Below are 22,025 nucleotides of genomic sequence, written 5' to 3' on the forward strand. Positions count from 1 at the left end.
TTTATCACTTTGACTTGCATGACCAGATGCAAATTACCACTGCTAGAGTGCACAAAGCTGTTCGGCTTTTGTCTAAAAATATATATAAATTCATACACCGACCATTGAATAAAATTTAATATGACTACAATCTTTACACAAAAATATTTACAATAAACTATTGCGGAATGCTAAAAACTGTAATAAAAGATCATTTACAATAAAATTTGCTAAAATATAAAACATTAAAAGCGCTAAAAACCTGAAGCTTTCGGGAGCATCAGCTCCCTTCTTCAACAGTGATATGACTTCCTGCAACATCCCCTTAAGTAGCAGGCTCACGGTACCTCCACACGTGGTATTTCTCCACGTGATTCAATCGGTACACGGTCAGAACTGGAAGCGGAAATGTCTCGGGAACGTGGCAAAGAAAATCGTTCATCCGACCTTAATATAATTGTTTCAAAGATAGGATTAATACGTATACCTCTATCTCTATTGATGGTATTCTTACTGGATGAACTAATCCGTAAACCCTCGAGCCATTTACGCTCCCAGTATCCATGTGCACGATGCAAAATAATAGCGTCCTCCGGGGAGATTTGATGCTGCTTCTCCCAAAAATGTTCGGCCACAGCAGACTTGTTGTATTCAGCGGTTCTTATGGCATTTAAATGTTCCCCCAGACGATCCCTGGGCCGTCGTTTTGTTTCCCCCACATAACACTCCCCACAATCTGGGCATTCTATTCTATAAACCACTCCACTACTAAGATCTTTTGGTATGCGGTCTTTGATCTGAGACACAGCTGTGCACAGCCTCCGCCCAGGAAGCTGTACACAGCGTGTCCCATAACCCCATAAAATTCTTGCCAGATGTTCAGTAAGGCCCGGATAGTAGGGGATGTATGCGGTGGCTACCGGAACGAACGACTCCCTACGTTCGGACACTTCTCTACTATATCTATCCAGGATCCTCTGGGGGTATCCGCACTTTCTAAGTTCTGCCGTGACACGATTAGTTTCTTTTTCTTTATCCTCAGAAGTGGTACAGTGTGATCTTACTCTGTCAAATAAAGCTTTTGCTACACTATTCTTGTATTGTCCAGCTTGTGCTGAATTGAAATGGGTGTATTGACCTCTACACATGTGTTTTTTAAAAACTGACGTCTTAAGTCTAAAACCCACCCTGGAGATCAATACATCCAAAAATGACAGGGTACCATCCGTTTCCACCTCTGAGGTGAATTGTATAAATTGGGAGAAGCTATTAAGCCAGCAAACGGCATCATCCTCCCTCCCCTTCTGGACCAGGGCAAAGGTATCATCAACATATCTTCTCCAATTCCTAATAGGAAACGAACACCCACTAAAAACCCTACTTTCCAACTCCTCCATGGCCAAATTGGCCACGGTGGCATTAATGGGTGAACCCATGGCAGTACCGCGAAACTGCTTATACATAGTTCCTTGAAACAACATGGTAGTACTAGCTAGACATAATTCTACCCCGGTGCAAATGTCTTCCACACCGAGAAGTGATCTATTACCAAGGGAGGCATCCCTGGTCAATGCCATTTTTACACAATATACTGCATGACTAATAGGAATACATGTAAATAAAGATATAACGTCAAAAGAGATCATGCTCTCATTATCATTTATAGTCAAATTCCCCACAAAATTCACAAACTCTCTACTGTCTTTAACAACATATTCGGACTGCCCCACTATGGGTGCAATTAATTTAGCCAAGTACCCTGATAGTGCATAGGAAGGACTCCCTATAAATGAAACTATAGGTCTCAAGGGCACTTCTGCCTTATGAATTTTTGGTAGTCCGTAGAATCGCGGGAGTTGACTACCTGTAGTGTGTAATGACCAGTAAGTCTCCTTGGAAATCTTCTCCGTGTTCAACCAGGATTGTACCAGTTTATTGACTCGCCGTTCCAGCCCCACCAACGGGTTCCTCTGGATCACCTTATAAGTGTTATTATCTTGCAGAAGATCCAATGCCTTCTTATTATAATCTTCTGTATTCAGGACCACCGTTGATATCCCTTTGTCTGCTGGTAAAACAACTATTCCTTTGTCTCTTCTCAATTCCTCTAGAACTCTCTTTTGACTAAGGCTGAGATTTGGGGGTGCCTTCCTCACCTGACTCAACACTGCAGCTGACTTCACCCGGATTTCATTAGCTAAAGGCTCAGGAAACTTATTAATGGCCCGTTCAATACCCATTGCTATCTCCACAATGGGGGGTTTCGAAGACACCAGAGTGAACTTGGGGCCTAAACTAAGGACTGCCTCCTGTTCTTTCGTGAGCTGTCTATTACTCAAATTATGTATAAAATGGGTGCTATTATCATATCGCTGTACCATATTTTCACTCACCAACCTATTAAACTTCATAATTTGTCTTTGTCTATATGACTCTGCTACCCTAACAACTTTATCCGAGACTAACCTTCTAATAAGAACTAGGTGTCTAGAAGAAACATTGCTACCAATATTACCTAAATACATGCCAATTTGTCGTCTAGTAAATCTGAGATCTTCATGCAGCTTACGAATCCAAACATTCATAATACTCTTTTGAAAACGCACGGTGGCCCGTACTAATCGAACATCCTGGAAAGATAATTTAACCCTAAAGCCATGCGGTACCAGCCCATGCGCTCTGCAACGGTATGCAAATCTTAAATGCTGTTGTTGTCTAGCTTCTTTTACACAATACTTCTGATACTGTCGGAGATGCTGCACAACTATATGGCCATAACTACTCACAATATCCTGAAAGAGGCCTCTGAGGTCGGGAAAACTCATGTCTAAAAATATATATAAATTCATACACCGACCATTGAATAAAATTTAAAATTTAATATGACTACAATCTTTACACAAAAATATTTACAATAAACTATTGCGGAATGCTAAAAACTGTAATAAAAGATCATTTACAATAAAATTTGCTAAAATATAAAACATTAAAAGCGCTAAAAACCTGAAGCTTTCGGGAGCGTCAGCTCCCTTCTTCAACAGTGATATGACTTCCTGCAACATCTCCTTAAGTAGCAGGCTCACGGTACCTCCACACGTGGTATTTCTCCACGTGGTTCAATCGGCACATGGTCAGAACTGGAAGCGGAAATGTCTCGGGAACGTGGCAAAGAAAATCGTTCATCCGACCTTAATATAATTGTTTCAAAGATAGGATTAATACGTATACCTCTATCACTATTGATGGTATTCCATCAATAGAGATAGAGTTTATTTTTATTGTTAATGGCAATAGTTTATTGTAAATATTTTTGTGTAAAGATTGTAGTCATATTAAATTTTAAATTTTATTCAATGGTCGGTGTATGAATTTATATATATTTTTAGACATGAGTTTTCCCGACCTCAGAGGCCTCTTTCAGGATACTGTTCGGCTTTTTATACTGCGAGCTATGAGGCATAGTCCATTACAGATGAGGTGGATGTAATTCAGTGATCAACGAGTGTATATATGTATACACTCGTTTAGCTAATACATGTATATATACAAATATATATATGTATTAGCTAAACTGCTATACCATTGCCTGTGACTACAACACAGAACATATACAACAGATAAGTACATAAATATATGCACGCACATGCATGGATGCACGGCCACAAGTTTTTCAGGGTTTGTTTCAAACTGTAGACACAATTACAGACAGCAGCACAAAAATAGAATCTAAAATGAGAGGAGGAGGAAGAGGGGGATCTTGTCTGTCAGTTACTGCTGTCCAATTCTGGCTTAAATAGCTGATATTCTTTGGAATTCCAGATCCAGAAGTTGGTGAAATTGAATCAAGTGATACATAAATAGATGTAGAAGGGAGAATTACATTAAAAAAAAAGCAACATTAGTTTTTCACATTTTTGTCAGTTTTTTTAAAAATTTTAATGATTTTTAAAGACTTCTAATTTTATTTTTGAAATAAAAAATGAGATTTGCAACATGACTCTCTCCAGTCCAACTTTCCTAACAGTGAGGTAATTTTCCTTGGTGATTTTAACGTTCATAACTCCCGCTGGCTTCCATTTTCTAGTCACACCGACCCAGCTGGTCGAGATGCTGAAGCTTTTATAATTACTAATGACCTTGCACAGATTGTTCATTTACCTACAAGAATACCGGACAATCCTAATCATACAGCCAACACGCTTGATCTTTTTCTCACAAACAGCCCTTCTGAGTACACGGTCGAAGTGAGAAGTTCATTAGGCACTTCAGATCACAACTTGGTGATTGTCTCTTCTCCAATGGAGCCTTTATCTCATGGCTATTCCCAACCTCGTGTTGTTTGGCATTACAAGAATGCAAAATGGTATGACCTGTGAGATTTCTTTTCTTCTTTTCCTTGGTCGGATTACTGTTTCAAAACTTCTGATGTCAACGTTTGCTCAGATCTTGTCAGTGAAATTATTTTTGCAGGAATGGAATCCTTCATCTAAACCTTGGTTTTCCAATAAATGTGCTAAGGCTGTTCAAGAGAAGAATGTTGCATATTATAATTGGCTTGTTTCTAATTCTTCAGTTTCATTTTCTGCCTACACCAAAACTCGCAACAATTGTAAAGCAGTTATTAATCAGTCCAAACTACAGTTTGAACAGGCTAAGAGTAGAAAACTTGCTTCTTGCCCTAATGGTAGCCGAGCATTCTGGTCTCTTGCCAAAGCTATTGGCTGCAACTTCTGCCCATCTCTGCTCCCACCACTGTCCAAACCAGATGGTTCTGTTGTCACTTCAGCCAAGGATAAAGCTGACCTGCTAGCATCCCATTTTACTTCCAACTCATGTATTAATGATCTTGGTAAAACACTTCCCACCATTCCCAACACGCTCCATTCAATGCCTCCTGTGGTCTTCCGTAAAAAGGATATCAGAACGATTTTGACGAATCTTGATACCAAGAAAGCTCCAGGTCCTGATGGTATTTCTCCACTTGTTCTCAAAACCTGTGCTCCTGAACTTACTCCTATTCTTTGCCGCCTTTTTTCACTTTCTTATTCCAAAGGTGTTTTTTCTTCTGCTTGGAAATTTGCTCATATCTAGCCAGTTCCTAAAAAGGGTGACAAATCCCTCCCATCCAATTATCGCCCCATTGCAATTACTTCTACTCTTTCTAAAGTAATGGAGAAATCAATTTCCAGGCAAAATGATATATCTCTTTTGGGGATTACCCTGACTTCTAATCTCTCTTGGCACAAGCACATTAGAAATATTGCTTCCTCTGCATCTAAAAAACTTGGTTTTCTCTTTCGCTCTCGGCGTTACTTTTCTTCCAAACAGCTGCTCACTCTGTATAAATCGCAAATCCGCCCTGCCATGGAAATTGTTCCCACATCTGGGGCGATGCCCCCAAAACCTCTCTCAGGCTTCTTGATTCCATTCAGAAGAGGGCAGTTAGGTTAATTAATGATTCATCTCTAACAGAGTCTCTCCACTCGCCGTCTCATAGACGTACTGTTTCTGCTGCATGCCTCTTCTACAGATACTTCCATGGGCACTATTCTTCTGAACTCGCTTCTATAATTCCCGCTCTCTCTTTCAAAACAGTCTGAACACGTGCCGCCACCAGCCAACATCCATTTGCTGTCCAACTTCAAACTCACAGAACCAACTTTTCATCTTCTTCGTTTATCCATTCAACTGCCGTTTTCTGGAACAACCTTCATTCATATGTATTTCCTGAAAATTACAGTCTATAGAAGTTCAAGTCCAATGTCAACAAATATCTTCTTTCGTCTTCTCAACCTCCAACCTAAGCACGGTACTAAGTACTATAGGTTCTAATACCTCTCGTGTTTGGGGTTTACATACAAAAAAAAAAGGTATAAAATTTTAATTTTTATATATTTTTAAAAATTTTGTGAAAAACTCACTTCACAATGTACACCACTAGCGAAAAACTCACTGCTCGGGGACATATATTTTCAAGAAATGTATAGTCTCTGGAATACCACTCTGACAAAGGTTAAATAACAAAAGCATTTATCTTCATTGTTGCTCGTCATCTAGATAGTTGAATACTCAGGTTTACAGCTCTGCCGTGAGGAGGAGGTAGAAGCAGTGTCACCAGGTGACCAAATAGTTGATAAAGTTACATTAGTAACTTTTCTTAGGCATTTATCAGTAATAATAAATGCCTAAGAAAAGTTCCACAGTAATAAATTTACTGTGGACCTTTTCCACATTAGTAATAAATGCCTAAGAAAAAAGTTAATACCTTGAAAGTAGAAAACCACTTAAAATAAACTGATGAGAAAATGATACAGAACTGAAATAGAATTCAGCCATGGATTTGCAACATGCTTTATCCATTGCAAAAGATCAAAAATTCATTTTCTTTGGTTTCATAATTATAAACAGCTGGAGACTAAATCTATTCATGTTAGTTTTTTATCAAATTGAGAAATTTTTGTACCAATTCCATCACTTCCTATATTTCTATCCATTTTTTATGATGGTGCATGCAAAGCCATGATCACACTGTCAGCTGTTCTGAGTTGAGATATTCAGGAACTCCCATTAACATGAATGCTGTCATACTTATGCTGTGTAACATGATAATCACATAAATGATAGCGACACTATCCCGTTACGACTCTAAACTAGAAACACTTGTTGGCATAACTGCTTCTATTAGTATAAAAGTTAACTTCAAGCTCAAGTAAGAAATTTTGTTTTCAAATGACATGCCTTTGTATGCACAGATAATTCTGTGAAATGAAGCAATTTCATTTCAATGTGAAATGAAGCAATCTTATGATTATCGTATATATATCTGTATACACCAATCAACTTTTAAGAAATTTTACAAATTAGCCAAGCCCTAATGGAACACTGTTCCCATATCTGGGATGGTACTCCCAAAACCTCTCTCAGGTTTCTAGATTCCATTCAAAAAAGGGCAGTTAGGTCAACTAATGACTAACCTCTTAAAAAAGTCTCTCTACTATCTGATTCATAGATGTTCTTTTTCCACTGCATGCCCTTTCTATAGATATGTCCATGGGAACTGTTCTTCTAAATTAACTTCTATAATTCCTGATCTCTATTCCAAACCAGTCTGAACACGTGCCACCAATCAGCATCTTTTTACTGTCCAACTTCTGTTCTTCCTCATTTATTCCTCCAACTGTTTTCTGGAACAACCTCCTTTCATACATATTCCTGAACATTATAATCAACAGAAATTCAAGTCTAATGTCAACAAGTATCTTCTTCCATCTTCTCAACCTTCAACCCATGCATAGTACTAAGTACTATAGTTTCTAATACCTCTTGTGTTTGGGTTTTTTGTATATTAAAAAAAAACAAAAACACCACCACCACCAGAAGTGGTCCTAATTGCTGTTAAGAAAGAACTAAAAAATGTAAATTAGATCTGTAGTGGCTAAAGAGAAGGAGATATATAAGAAAGAATTACAAGTTTCACAAGAAAATGCAATGCCAGAGCCTTCATAAAACTTCAAAAAGCCTGCGTTACACATTATATTCTAAACTAGAAATAAAAATATATTAAATATAGAATGAGTTTCCGGAAGCTTACTTCAATGGCACATGCTCCAACAAAGGCAACAATCACTGCTACTACATTAACTGTTAGCTGAAACTGTAGGAACTTTGCAATGCTATCATAAACATTTCTTCCCCACATCACAGCTTTTACTATACTTGTGAAGTTATCATCAGTTAATATAATGTCTGATGCTTCCTTTGCAACATCTGTTCCTGCAATACCCTGCAGTAAGATATCAAAAATAAAAGTTAATCATATCAGATAAGAAATCATTTTTCAAGTCATAAACTGAATTTATCAAATATGAAAAGAATTTTCAAAACATTTTCAATACTTCTAAATTGCATAAGGAATAGAGAAAAAATTTGAATCTAAACAAAAAAAATGATAACAATAATGAATCCTAAAAAAAGTAACACTTAGTCAACAAAAAACGAACTAATAATATAAGTAAAGGTGGAAGTTCATTAATCAATCACTTTGACTAAAGAAAATTTTTCAGATGTCTACTCTACAATTAGTGACATTTTTTGTACTATTAGTAGTGCTATAGAGAAATGTTATACAGCATCAGCCATATAATAAAACAAGTTAAGCAATCTATACAGTGCTTTTTATTTCAGGGGCATTTGATTTCTTAAATAAACTGAATTTTTTCTTTTACTGATATTAATAAAGGTAAAGAGTAAATATTTTGTCATTCGCTCATTACGACAAAATATTTTTCAATATTTTGTCATTTTCTTCCACTCATTATTATATTTTAAATATAATAATGAGTGAAAGAAACATATTTTATGCTCTGTGATGTGATAAATTGAACAAATATCAACTATACCTCAGGTTACAGTAGGCCGATACTATGATTTTATAAGGCACTTCATTTAATTATTCCTAGATTTTAATAACAATTGAAATAAAACATGTATTTCATGTGTCTGCTGTGTATTTCATGTGTCTTTATTTTATTAAAAATAAAAGCAATCATAATAAACAATTTAGCCGACCGGGCTAGCCGAGTGGGTAAAGTACCTGCCCGGCAACCCAAAGGTCGCGGGTTCGATTCCCGCCTCGGGCTTGGATCAAAGTACTACAAAAACCTTGGGAGGTGCAATATGGCCACAGACGCCGATGCGCCAACAACTACCAAATCAAAAAAAAATAAAAAAATAATAAACAATTAACATAATAAGCAATTAACATAAAAAGCAATTCATGATATACAAAGTGTGCCTATTAAATAACGATACTCTATAAATATAATGAAATATTTCATATCTTACAATTTGTCCCCTTCAAAATAACTGACTTGCGACACACACTGTTCCATATGTTTCTTCCAAGCATAGAAACATTTCTGGAAGTCATCTGTAAGCACTTTTAACACTTTGTTGTGTTTTTCTTTTAATGTCTTCAATGGACTGAAAATGAGTTCCCTTAAGTACCCTTTTCAGTTTAGGGAAAAGAAAAAAGTTATAGGTTGCTAGGTTTAGCATGGAAGATGCATGTTCACATGCAGGGATTTGTTTTTTGGCCAGAAACTGGTGAACAGGGAGCACGTTGTGTGTTGGAGCACTTTCTTGATGGAGCATCCAACCATCCTTCTACAAGTCAGGTCTCTTCCTTCAAATTTTTGTCATGCAGCCTTCAGAACCGCAATGTAGTATATTTGATTGACACACAGTTTTGGCAGGACATATTCAGCCATAATAATTCCTTTAATACTGAAGAAAACAAGGAGCACGATTTTAATTTTTGATTTTGATATTCTTGCTTTTTTTGGTCTGGGAGACTGTTTTTGTCTTCCATTATATTAAGCATCTTTTAGTTTCTGCATTGTAATATAACAGCCAACTTTCATTATAAGTAATTCAGAGTTTGGAACCCACAATTTTTTTTCCAAAACATCATAAACTTGGAGTTTTCCATTCTTTGACCTTCACTCAAACTTTTTGGCACCATTTTTGCAACACTTTTTTCATGCCTATGTTTTCAGTTCAAATTTGTCTAACTGTTTCTTTGTCCATAGTGAATTCTGATGCAACCATTATAATGCTTAAATGGTAATCACTTCTAATCAATGTCCTCTCCTGGTCCATTTTCAGCAGTTTTCATGGAAAACGGATGGCTTGATCATTCATTGTCTACCACATTCTCTCTTCCTTTTGAAATCTTTTATGTCATTGAAACTCGTGACATTATCTTCCTCACAAACTTGATGTAATATTTCATAACTTGCAGTTGATAGTAATAGTGACATGTGATGCAAGAAAGCAAGTGTATGAGCTTATGTAGCCAAAAAAAAAAAAAAAAACAAATTCACACAACCATTCCCTCTAAATGTTTGTCCAATTCCTCCTTAAATTTATTTAACCTATCAACTTCCACAACGACAGATGGAAGTTTGTTCCAGCAATTAACCACTCGCCAGCTAAAGGCAAATTTCCGCACACCTATTCTACAACTGTCTGTCCTCAATTTGAATTTATGCTCCCTTAGGTTTGTAATCTGAACAAGTGGAAGAATCCCATTAGATTTCAGCATGCTCAACCCATTCAAGGACTTATACACCACAATCAGATCACCTCGCAGGTGCCTGGTCTCCAGCGGCTGCAATTTGCAGAACTTAAGCGTCTCTTCGTAAGAGGATACCTTCATTTTCTTTACTTTTGGTTAAAAATTTCAGGTTGATTCATTGTTTGATTCTTTTGTCTGAAATTTTCCTGGCAAACTGCAAAAACATAAGGTTTCAGAGCAAAGCAAATGAAGTAGTAGTAGTAGTAGTGGCATGTGATGCAAGAAAGCAAATGTATGAGCTTATGCAACATCAGCCAAAAAAAAAAAAAAAAAAAAATCACACCCTCCAAATGCCTGTCCAGTTCCCCCTTAAATTTATTCAACCTATCAACTTCCACAATGACAGATGGAAGTTTGTTCCAGCAATTAACCACCCTCTGGCTAAAGGCAAATTCTGCACATCTATTCTACATCTGTCTTTTCTTAATTTGAATTTATGCCCCCTTAGGTTCGTAATCTGAACAAGTGGAAGGATCCCATCAGAATTCAGCGTGCTCAACCCATTCAAGGCCTTAAGTGTTTGAATGTGACTTGGCAGACAACTAGGGAAAGGTTCAAAGTCATGCAGTCTTGTTATTTAATAGCCACACCTTGTATATACATATAGCAAACTGATAACAAAATACTGGTCTTCTCAAAGAACAAATTTTGTGCATGAACTGAGAACATTTAATTTTTAAGCACCTAACATATTGCACATTCATTCCACCAATCAGAGTGCAATCATAAACATAATAACCAATACTTCAGCTGCAACATATAGTATATACAAATTTGTACATATCAGATATACCTATCTGATATGGATGGAAAAAAAAAAAAAAAAAAAAAGACAACAAAATAATAACTGCAGTATTTCTATATGTTCAATTTTAAAGAAATCTGCAATTGCTTTATAAATATTTCTAAAAGAACTAAGTATAAAATTTCATGAAAATAAACTGTGCTTCAATAATCCATATACAAAATATGGATAGCCTATTAGGTATGATGGCCTGATAAATCTTTCTAACAGACACAAATAAAAAAATTTCAAGAAAATCTGTCCACTGGGAGTCAAGTTATTACATGTGGATAGACAGATGAAGCACTATCCGCAGAACAGGATACGGCAGAATGTGCCGATATTTAGAATTAGAATTCTAAATATCGGCACGTGGTTCGCTGTCTAATATTTGATGTTTCATTTTACGTTTTTTGTATATTAATGAATATTCTATATTTGTAAATAAGTTTAGTATTTTGTAAATATTTCAGTTAAATATTTTAGTCCTGCTCTTTCGGATGCAAAAATATTTCTCATGTATTGTGGAACTCAAAACAAAAGGCCCATTCCTAAGTGACCTATGTAAACGCAAGTAAATAATTACATAGTGATATTGGCTGAAGTCTAGAATAGTATACAACAGCAGGTACTTCGATGAAAGTGAGGAAGATGGTGATAATTAACAGGTGAAGGTGCCTCCCTTTTCTGATTGTTTTGTGTCGTGAGAAGGGGGGGCTCGGCTTAGGTATGGTGTTTATGTCTCCATCCAGCTATTTTAAAATGGGAAAACGAGTTCCCGATTTAAAAACAGCGGCAAATGTGGGGAGATACACCCTAGGCAAAAAAACACCTTAGGAGGGCAGTGGGCAGGAAAAGCAGCAGCATCTGGCAATCACTGCTTTGTCCCTATCCGTTTGTTGAAATATGGGAGTCACAACTTGTCAATCACTGCTTTCTCACTGTTTTTTGCTTGCTGCCATGTTGGAGGGTGTACACCCTTCTGGATTTTTACCGTGATATTTATTTGACCTTGAGAATGCCGTGCACTACAAATGCACAGGTAAATATTTACCTGTGCATCTGTAGTGCACAGGTGTGTAGTGTACATATGTAAATACTTACCTGTGCACTACACATAAATAATCATAGGTGTAATTTCCTGATTAGATATCGATCGGTGTGTATCAACAGGTGTATCTTTTACATAGAAAAGATTGACTTACTCAGTATACCTCTACATTTTAAGTAGTAAAGCATGCATGGGGATGGGCAAGCAAAGTGAGCAGGAGCAAAGCCCCCTCTAGTATACCACTAAAAAAATACTCCACGAGGATTCCAAGTTGGATGAATACTGAAGTTGAGCAGAAAAAGATGGTATCAAAAAAACTAAGATACAGAGCAATAAAAAGTACTGAAGTCTATAACAGCTACAAATTGATCTGTAATAGTGCCACAGAAAAGATTACGCTAACTAAGGCAGATTATGAGAAATTGCTAGCAAAGAGAAGGGATAAGAAGGGCAAATCATATACTGAAGTTGGGAAGAAAAAAAAAAAAAGATACAGAGCAATAAAAAGTACTGCAGCCTATAAACAGCTACAAACTGATCTATAACAGTGCAACAGAAAAGGTTAGGTTGTAGATCGGACCCTTATGTAATGGACGTGGGATAGTATTAGATACCACAGCAGACGTTGCAGAAGAAAATCCTTTATGTCAATGAGAAATTATTGCAGTGAAGTTTAAAAATATGCAATTAATGATATTGAAATTTCACATGATTATTTAATGAAAAAACTTTCGAGCCTACAGGCAAATAAGTCTCCTGGGGATGATGGCATATACCCTATAATTTTAAGGGAGGCAGCAAGTGAGTGCGCTCAACCATTAAGGCTCATTATGAGAGCATCAGGAGAGATTCCATGATTGGGAAAGTGCCAATGTATTGACAATACATAAAGGCGGTTCTAAGAGTGTAGTGGGAAATTACTGACTGGTCAGCCTAACTGCTGTAGCAGGGAAAATCATGGAGGCAATGATCAGGGGTGAATTCAGGATCATTTAGATAGAAATAGAATTCTGAAAGATACATAGCATGGTTTTGTAAAGGGAAAATCAATTTAACAAATCTAGTTAGCTATTTTGACAGGGTCGCTCATGATCTGGATTTAGTGAATAATTGGGTTAATATAAGAAGTGGGGTTCCCCAAGTATCAGTATGAGGACCACTGTTATTTTTGATTTTCTTAAATGACATCGATGAAGGGATAGAGGGCATGATGTCTAAATTTGCAGATGATGTAAAGGTCAGTAGAGTAGTTAATGATCACCACCAAGCAGAGCCTCTTCAGAGTGACCCAGATAGACTTCAGGGATGGTCAGAGAAATAGCAGCTATGCTTTAATCCAGAAAAGTGTAAGGTGTTATACCTGGGGAACAGTAACCCCAAAATAACTTATACGCTTGGTAGAGTTGAACTAACGTCTGTAGTGGAAGAAAGGGGATTGGGAGTTACAATACGGTAAGACATGAAATTCTCCGAGCATTGTAGACAGGTTGCAAGGAAGGCCCATGGTGTCCTAGCAATGATTTATTGGACATTTGGTAGTAGAGATAAGGACACCATAATCCCATTATACAAGGCTATTGTTAGACCATATTTAGAATACTGTGTTCAAGTATGGAGACTGCACCTAAAAAAAGACATTGAGCTTCTTGAAAGGGGCCAAAGATGGGTAACTCACTTGGTGATGTTAGCAAAAGTAGTTCTTGTTTATTCTCCGGCACAACCACCAGATCAGTGGAGTTTACAATAAATCAATTAATACAAACGTTAATCATATTTATCAGTCACGGGCTTGAACCCCGGTCCACTCAATGAGTGTGTGCTACTGCACTTGAGCTCCTGACCACTAGGCTAGATCGGGCCTCATTGGTCATGAGGAAAGACTTTGAATATGTGGGTTGCACAGCTTGGAAACTAGACACTTTAGAGACTTTGTTGAGGTGCTTAAGGCTTCTTAGTGGCAAAAGTAAAATGAATAAGGACGAAATTTTTATAGTTATATATAATTCTAGACCAAGGAGTCATAAATTCAAGTTATGGCAGAAGAAGTTTTATTTTAGCCAGCGAGTTATAGATTACTGGAATAAGTTTCTTACATGGGGTGTTTGAGGCTGACAATTTGGGGAAATTCAAAGGTCAGCTGGACAGATATCCAATGGGAGGAATGAAATGCATGGGTTATCTATTTCCTTTTATTTTATTATTTATTAAGTATTTATTTTATATACAATTTTACTTTTTTTTTTTTGATTGGTGCAGCATAAGCCTTAGGCTTTCTTGCACCCTATGGCCATTATTAAAACAGGTAGGACCCGTTTTACAACAAGGTTATGTTCCAGCAAAACAGTCGTAAAATTAAGTCATAAAACAAGACCAATTTGTAATGTAATTGAATAGTATGGGTTCCAAAATTCCCAAAATTTTTCGAAGTATGTACTAAAAAATTATAAATAATTAAATATTTAATTGTTCTTTATAAATAATTAAATATTTTAACATTTAACGCACATGTTTTATTTATACTTATACATAAAACAATAAAATAAAATTTTAATTTACTCTGGTCCTGTGGAGTTATCGCTTGAGTACGTATTTACTTCACTAATATATTATGTGACAATGGCGTAATGGGGCGACATTAATGGGAGGTTCCTGGTTGAGAGTCATCAGATTCTGAGGGTTCCATTCCCTTCTTTGTCAAGAACTGTTGTATTGACATCTGGCGTTACTTCCTACTTCTTTCTTCCAAGATGTTATAGTAGTGCTTCAACATCATGTTGATATATCTTTGGATGCCATGGCTGCGTTCCGAATCAGGATGATTATCACAAAGTTCTTCAAATGCACTACGAATTTTGGCAAGAGTACTCTGAATATGTTTTGTTTTTAATGTTCTGATTGGCTCCAACTCTTCCATTCCATCTCATGTTGTTGAAGTTGCACAGTTAGTTCCTCCATTTCCTCCCTCAAAAGTGGCTCACCATGACTCTCCAGTAACTGGTCAATATCATCTGGATCAACGTTGTCAATGCCAACATCCTTAGCCATGCAAGAAACATCTTTAGCCACTTCCGAAACTGGCTCATCCTTACAAAATCAATCAGTGCTTTGGGCCACAATTTACACCAGACGCCATTCAGGCAGAACTGTGACACTTCCTCCCTGACAGAATCAATGTTTGTGATGGCATTCAGGATGTTATATGACTTCCAGTAGTCCCTCACAGTTATATCAGACTGCACAGCCTCAACAATCCCTTTGAAAGTCGTACACAAATAATACACCTTAAAGGTTCCAATTACACCCTGGTATATCGGTTACAAAAGTGAAGTCGTGTTGGGAGGCAAATACACAACCTCAACTTCCAAACGGTCATTGTGAATTGCTTGGATGTTGTTGTTGTTGTTGTTATTTGGTTTTTAGGAGCATTAACAACTAAGGCCATATTGCTCCGGGGATATGTGCTGATCATTCCCTGACCTTTCCGCATCCTCCATATTTGGTAGTCATGGGCTCGAACCCCGGTCTAATTAAGAAGCGTGTGCTATGCACTGCAGCTCCTGCCCACCTGGCTACGGAGGCGCCGTGAATTGCTTGGAGGTTGGCTGGGTGTCCTGGGGCATTGGCCAGCACCAACATGACTTTGGGAGGCAAGCCATTTGCTGCACAAAACTGAGCAAATCCCTGGACAAAAGTATGAGGTGTACCATTCACTAAAAATTGTCTGAGTCACCCACACCTTTTTATTAGGGTGCCAAAACACAGGAAGTTGTGTCTTCACCACATCCTTCATTACGCGAGGCGTCTCTGACTGGTACACCAACATCAGTTTGAGTTTAAATGTTCCCGATGCATTGCCACCCAGAAGCAACGTCAACCGATCTTTTGCAACCTTGAAACCAGGGGAAGACTTCTCCTCACAGGTTATGTACATTCTACTTGGCAGTTTTTTCCAATAAAGCTGTTTCGTCCACATTAAAAACTAAATCAAGGTGGTAGTTGCCTTCGTGTGTTAAGCATTTAAATTTGGAAGGATACGCTTACGCCACTGCAATGTCAACACTAGCAGCCTCATGCCTCCGTAACCAGGAGGGAAGGAGCAGCAGTGCATAGTACACGCTTCATGATTATACCAGGGTTCGAGCCTGTCACCACCAAATACGGAGGATGCGGAAAGGTCAGGGAATGACCACCGCATATCCCCGGAGCAATATGGCCTTAGTTGCTAATGCTCCTAAAAACCAAATAAAAACAAACAAACTAGCAGCCTCACCAGACACTTTCACATTATGAACTTTAGAATGGTTTTTAATCGATGAAACCACCCTTTGCTGGCCGTAAGTGTTTCAGTTCTACCAGACTCCTCACATATTTCATCAAATAACAACTTCGCCTTGTGCAGAATTACTGCCTGTGTAACAGGAACGTTACTGTATTTTGGTTCATATCGTCAACCCATAACACTAACAATTTCTCCATTTTTTCCATTGTCTCACTGCGTGAATAAGTTGTTCTGGAGGATGACACACTTGTTATCTGTGTGTGTGTGTGTGCGCGCACTTTATCAACATTGTTCATAATCGTTGATACAGTAGAAGGCGCTAAACTCAACGCCTTACACACATCCGACCAACACTCACCAGACTCCATGCAATGAATCACATCCATTTTCTCCTTAATTAGTTAGTTTTTACGCTCTTTTTTTGCTCCACCCTGGCACAGACACTGCCCTAAATTATTATTAATGAGAAATAACACTGTGAGGGATGTTGTTGTTGTTGAGTTTAACGACGCATAGGCTGCTGGGGCCATATTTTGTCTTTCTAATGGTGAATATGAAACAATAACTATATTTTGTGATATATTCCTATCCAATTTAGGAAAGTAAATAGTTCCTTTTTATTAGGATCATCTCCCAGAATCTGCATTAAATTTATTGATGACTGCGTATTAGAAATTGACTTAAAGGCGTCTAAGCAGATGGTTTGAAAGTGGGGACAGTCCACTAGCAAATGGCGAATGGTCAGTTGAATTTGGCATGATGTGCATTGGGGAGCACTGTCATTATTTAATAGATACAGGTGAGTGAGGTTAGTATGCCCAATCCTAAGCCTTACAATCAGAAAAGGAAAAAAATGGAAATCACACACAAAACTGCCCAGACGCTACCATTGCAACTGACAATCAATTGAGGGAAAATTTACAACTAAACCAACACGGCACACTGAAAATAGACACCTCTTGGCATCGCTATCATTCCACCCACAATGGACCACGAAAAACAAAAGAAACACAGGCGTTGCTGCGATGTATTACTGAGTTGCGATTTTTTTGTTATTTTAAATTTTGAAGGTAATATTTTGAAACAGAAGTTAATATGAAAAGTCGCAAAATGGGCCATCGTAAAACGGGACCTACATGTACTAAACAGAAAGGATGCCATCCGCATTTACAGGAGATTGACAAAATAATGGAAAAACCTGATATTAAAGTAGTTTTTGTAATGGCTGTGTGATGCATTTATGAAAATTCAGTGATTTCTTTTTTTTTTTTTTTTTTTTTTTTCCTTCTTGCAGACAGTAATTGAAAAAATGATAAAAGCTGTTTATTTTTATTTCCATGTGGTATAAAAAGATACATGAAGAAAATGACTGATCTGCCTGAATTATTCCAAAGAGGTCAAATTTTTAGTGCACATTTAGCAGGGGCATCAGAGACTAAAATTACTGATATGTTTAATGTGTCTAGAGCAACTGGATCAAAAGTGACGTTTTCATCACTTTCAATGGTTGTTTTACCAAATATGGAAAAACAAAAAATCATAGGATGAATTGTGACAGAAAATCTGAAAATTGAAGCTTAATGAGAGAGACTGTCAAATATTGTAGGACTGTAGTCCAAAAATATAAAATACTGCCTCAAAAATAACTGCAGAACTTAATGTGAGGCTCAGCAATCCAGTTTCTAGGAAAACAATTTGGTGAGTATTTCATAGAGATTTATTGCTGAAATTTATGGCAGAGCAACTATTGGCAAGACACCTGTTACTGATGGTAATTCTATAAAGAGGATGCAATGGTGTTAGGAGAGTTATAGGTGAATTTATTGAATGAGCAATTTATCAAACAACCAATTTACCGAAAGACAACTTTTTCAAAAATTTCAAAATAATTTATTTTTTATAAATTTGAAATATTTAATGAAACAGCAGTAAATTACAGATTAGTAATAACTGGCTTAAACTGCATTTGTATATCTGTCAAAAAGTCTAAAATAAAATGGGGTTTAAAAAAAAAAAAAAAAAAACTTAGGAGCTGGTCATCATCTAATTTTATGCTTTAAGTAATAATACAATTTCAGGAACAGGTATGGATAGAAGGCTAATGAAAAGAAAAAATGCAGAAGATTCATTTATTGTAAATGTAATTGTAATTCCAAGAATCTTCTACATTGTGACAAGAACACAGGTGAACTCTGATGATAATTATATGAGAAATATTCCTGCAATATAAAATTGAGAAAAAAAGAGGATAATGAATTAAAATGACTACTAAAGTCAGATTAACCAAAGAAAAAAATATAAAATCTAGATATACATTAGTTCTCCAAAAATTTTAATAAGCTCAAAATGTTATTATATATAATTATATTTTATTTTCACTTAATTTTTATCAATGACAAAAACAAGAAAATAATATACTTATAATTTCTTTATGCCTTTCAGTAACCAATGTTAGGAGCAACAGCCCAAGGTAATCAAGAATATCTGTTTTTGTGCCAACTAGTAACAATCTACTTCAACTTTTCTTCATTATTGTGATACTTTTTCCTTTTCATTAGTGGCTCTTCACCACTTATATACTGTTCAATGCACAACTTGTTTACACTCTGTTCCCTTTGAATATCCCAAATGAATTTCCATATAGTGGGATGAATTTGCAAAAAAATTTGGTTCTGGAACCCTTGGTGCCATCTTTCAAAACTGTTATTAGTTTTGGGGAGATGCTGAACACTTTCAAAACAATTCCACATTTTGTGTTCGAAAAGTGGGAACAGCAGCCTCTACAATCTGGTCACTCTATCCGCACGGTCTTCAAAATAATATACTACGGGTTGTACTTTGTTGGAGAAAACGTCACTTCTGCATAAATATTCAAATGTGGCTACAATTTATACACAAAGACACAAATGTTATACCAAAAAAGCACTTTCGCGGTTTTGGCATTGTGAAGTTTGAAAGTTTGTCAGATTCATAAAGAACTGAAAAGGTGAAAAAAAAATTTTGAACACATTTTTATTGGTCAGAAATGAATAATTACTTAACTAAAACAAGGTTAGAATAACATCTACATATAAATAAATGAAGAATATATTAATAACAGGTTTAATTACAATAACTTACAAGCTGGTATAAGTTAATTTTCAATATCTTCTTCATATTCAGATTCTTTACTTAAATCCAGTGCTAATAATATCCCTTATTTCTACTGATGCTTTTCATTTTAAATAGAATTTGTGATACTCCTTCAGTATTGTCAAATTTTGGCACATTTTCATTAAATCTTTAGCTTTGCTTGAGATATGCAAAGTTCCTCATTATAGACTTTGGGACGGTTAGGTTGCTCATTGCTGAATCTTCCTTTAGGTCTTTTTAGGTTTGCTGCTATAAATTAATCTTTGTAGTTTGTTTTGTAAAACATTGTGACATGCCGATCCTGTCCTTTTTGAAATTCAAGGCAGAAGATATTTCTCCAAGGAACAGCACCTTTAAGTTTGGTGAGAAAAGTAAAATCGCAAAAGTCATTGCATTTCATGATATTTACACAGAATGGTGCAGGTTTTAATCTTGCGCCTCTAATTATTTGGACCTATCCCTCAGGGACATACACGGGCACATACTTGGCTTTTCTCTCAACTTTAGAGTGCATTGAGACACACTCCATTTCTAAATGGCCTGGCTCAAAATAAGTATCTAACAGTTTTTAATCTGGAGATAATTTTTAAAAGATACATGCATATTGAAGCCATAATAAGCCGATAGATGAGTCGCTATCGCTGTCGGAGGGCGCTTAATTTTTATCGTCATCTGAAACTTCAAAGTCATTCAAGGGATCACAATCTTCATCTTCCAAATCAGATTCCATTTGAAGTGTGGAACATGGTGCAAGAATTTTTCACATTCTTGTACTCATTATTCCCAATTTTACTTTTGCCTGCAAAAATGAGATGTTACTAAACAGTAATACTGACTGGCAAACTGAGATAAACAAAACCATACATGTAACAGCATGCACGAGCTGCCACCTCCCCCCACCCTACCATACATGCCAAAAACATGAAGGTGGTACTTTTGTGAATTGCTCTGTTAGTATTTACCATGCCAAACTAACAAAAGTGCCACATTTGGAATCAGAATGGTGAGAAGCGTTTTTTTTCCCCCACAGATAAGTGAAAATGCATGTAACATTTTCAACCAGTTGGCCTTGAAATACACATACGAATCTTTGGCAGAGTATAGTTGACCAATAAACAACTCAAGAATGTATTTAGCGAAAAAGTGCCAAATTTGCACATTCGTGGTTTTGATGTGATGCAACGATATATTCAGATGAATCAATATTCAAGCTCTTTCCAACATCAGGGAGCGTTTACACTTGGCAAAGGAAATACATCATCCTGACTCTTGTGCCAACCATCACACACTGCAGAGGATTAACAATGGTTTGGGGTACAAAATCTTGGAATTCTTTAGGTCCCATCATCAGAGTGACCAGGCAAATTACTGTCACTGATGTTCTGAGTGACCAGGTTAATCCCATGGTGCAAATATTGTTTCCCACATATGATGCCATGTTCAAAGATAATAATGCTCCAATTTACACAGACAGATATGTCCAATCTTGGTTGAGGAGAATGAAACCATACCCTGCACATTCACCAGAATTAAATGTTATTGTCATTCTGAGCATAATTAAAGAGGAGAGTGTGAAGATTTCCTCTACCTTCATCACCCAAGGAACCCAAAGCGTTCCTCTATGAAGAATGATCTAACCTTCCTCTTAGGACAGTTCAAGATTTATTTGAATCTATTCCACACAGAACACAAGCTGTTTTAAAATATAAGGGAAAGGGTGGCCCAACGTCATATTCATGCATCCTTATAACTCTTTTCACAGGGTTTCAATTATTTTTCCATCCTCCCTAATCATGGACTGAAAAAATTCAATCATGTCTCTCTTCAACTGCCATTTATCAGCCCATCGGCTTAATTATTCTGGATTTTGTTTTAGTAGCATACCTTGATTGGCAACATTTGTATCATCTGCAAACTTAAATATTATACCTGATATGCCTTCATCCTCCTCTTAAATATAGAAAACAACAATAGTCCCAGCACTTAACCCTGGGAAACTCCACTAATAATATTAGTCCACAAAGAGCAGTTTCAATTAATAACCACACACTGTTTTCTCCCACTCAACCATCCATCTACCTATAGCGGTAACTTGCCCTTGTACAGCAGTCTTTGATATAAAGTACAACAGTATCAAAATGTTTCTGAAATCCAAGTATATGATCTCAAAATTATTTTTCTCACCCAGTTGCTTTGTTATTACATCACAGTGGACAATAAAATTGGTACATGCTGTGACTGCAGTATAACTGCACTTCTGTCTAGATGGACCTGCATTACTTCTTTAACCAGTGACTCCATTATTTTCACTGTGACAAACGTCAAGCAAATAGGATTGTAATTACTCGTGTCACCCTCTGAATCCACACTTTGCGAACAGGAATACATTTGTAGATCTCCAGTACACAGGGACCACTCCCCCTGAATCCAAGAATGTGCTCATAATTATGGTTAAAGGTTTGCGTACCTACTTTGCTGTCTTTTTTAATACAGCTGGATAGAACTCTTCCACAAGAAGTGCCTATTTTGTGTTTGGCTTCAACAATTCCACTTCCTTCTCAATTATCACAAAATCATTCAGTTCTCTGTAAGAATTTCATAAACTTCTGGTATCCACTTCCCGAAACAGTTCCCAGTGTGTCAATGTACATGCAAAATATCT

The 22,025-nt window shown here is 36.7% G+C and overlaps 1 protein-coding gene across 9 annotated transcripts in view; it reads right to left on the minus strand.

The window, feature by feature from the left end:
• Window positions 1-22,025, minus strand: part of PMCA (plasma membrane calcium-transporting ATPase 3) — a 1,183,542-nt gene that overhangs the window by 478,639 nt on the left and 682,878 nt on the right. For all 9 annotated transcript variants that reach the window (XM_090387939.1, XM_090387938.1, XM_090387937.1 and 6 more), the window contains one exon: window positions 7,571-7,762. In XM_090387939.1, coding sequence (XP_090244065.1) covers window positions 7,571-7,762 — 192 coding nt within the window. The remainder of the gene's footprint in view (window positions 1-7,570; window positions 7,763-22,025) is intronic.

The sequence above is a fragment of the Mastigoproctus giganteus genome, chromosome 13 (assembly GCF_048544385.1).
Source record: "Mastigoproctus giganteus isolate SK-2022 chromosome 13, ASM4854438v1, whole genome shotgun sequence".
NCBI lineage: Eukaryota > Metazoa > Arthropoda > Arachnida > Uropygi > Thelyphonidae > Mastigoproctus > Mastigoproctus giganteus.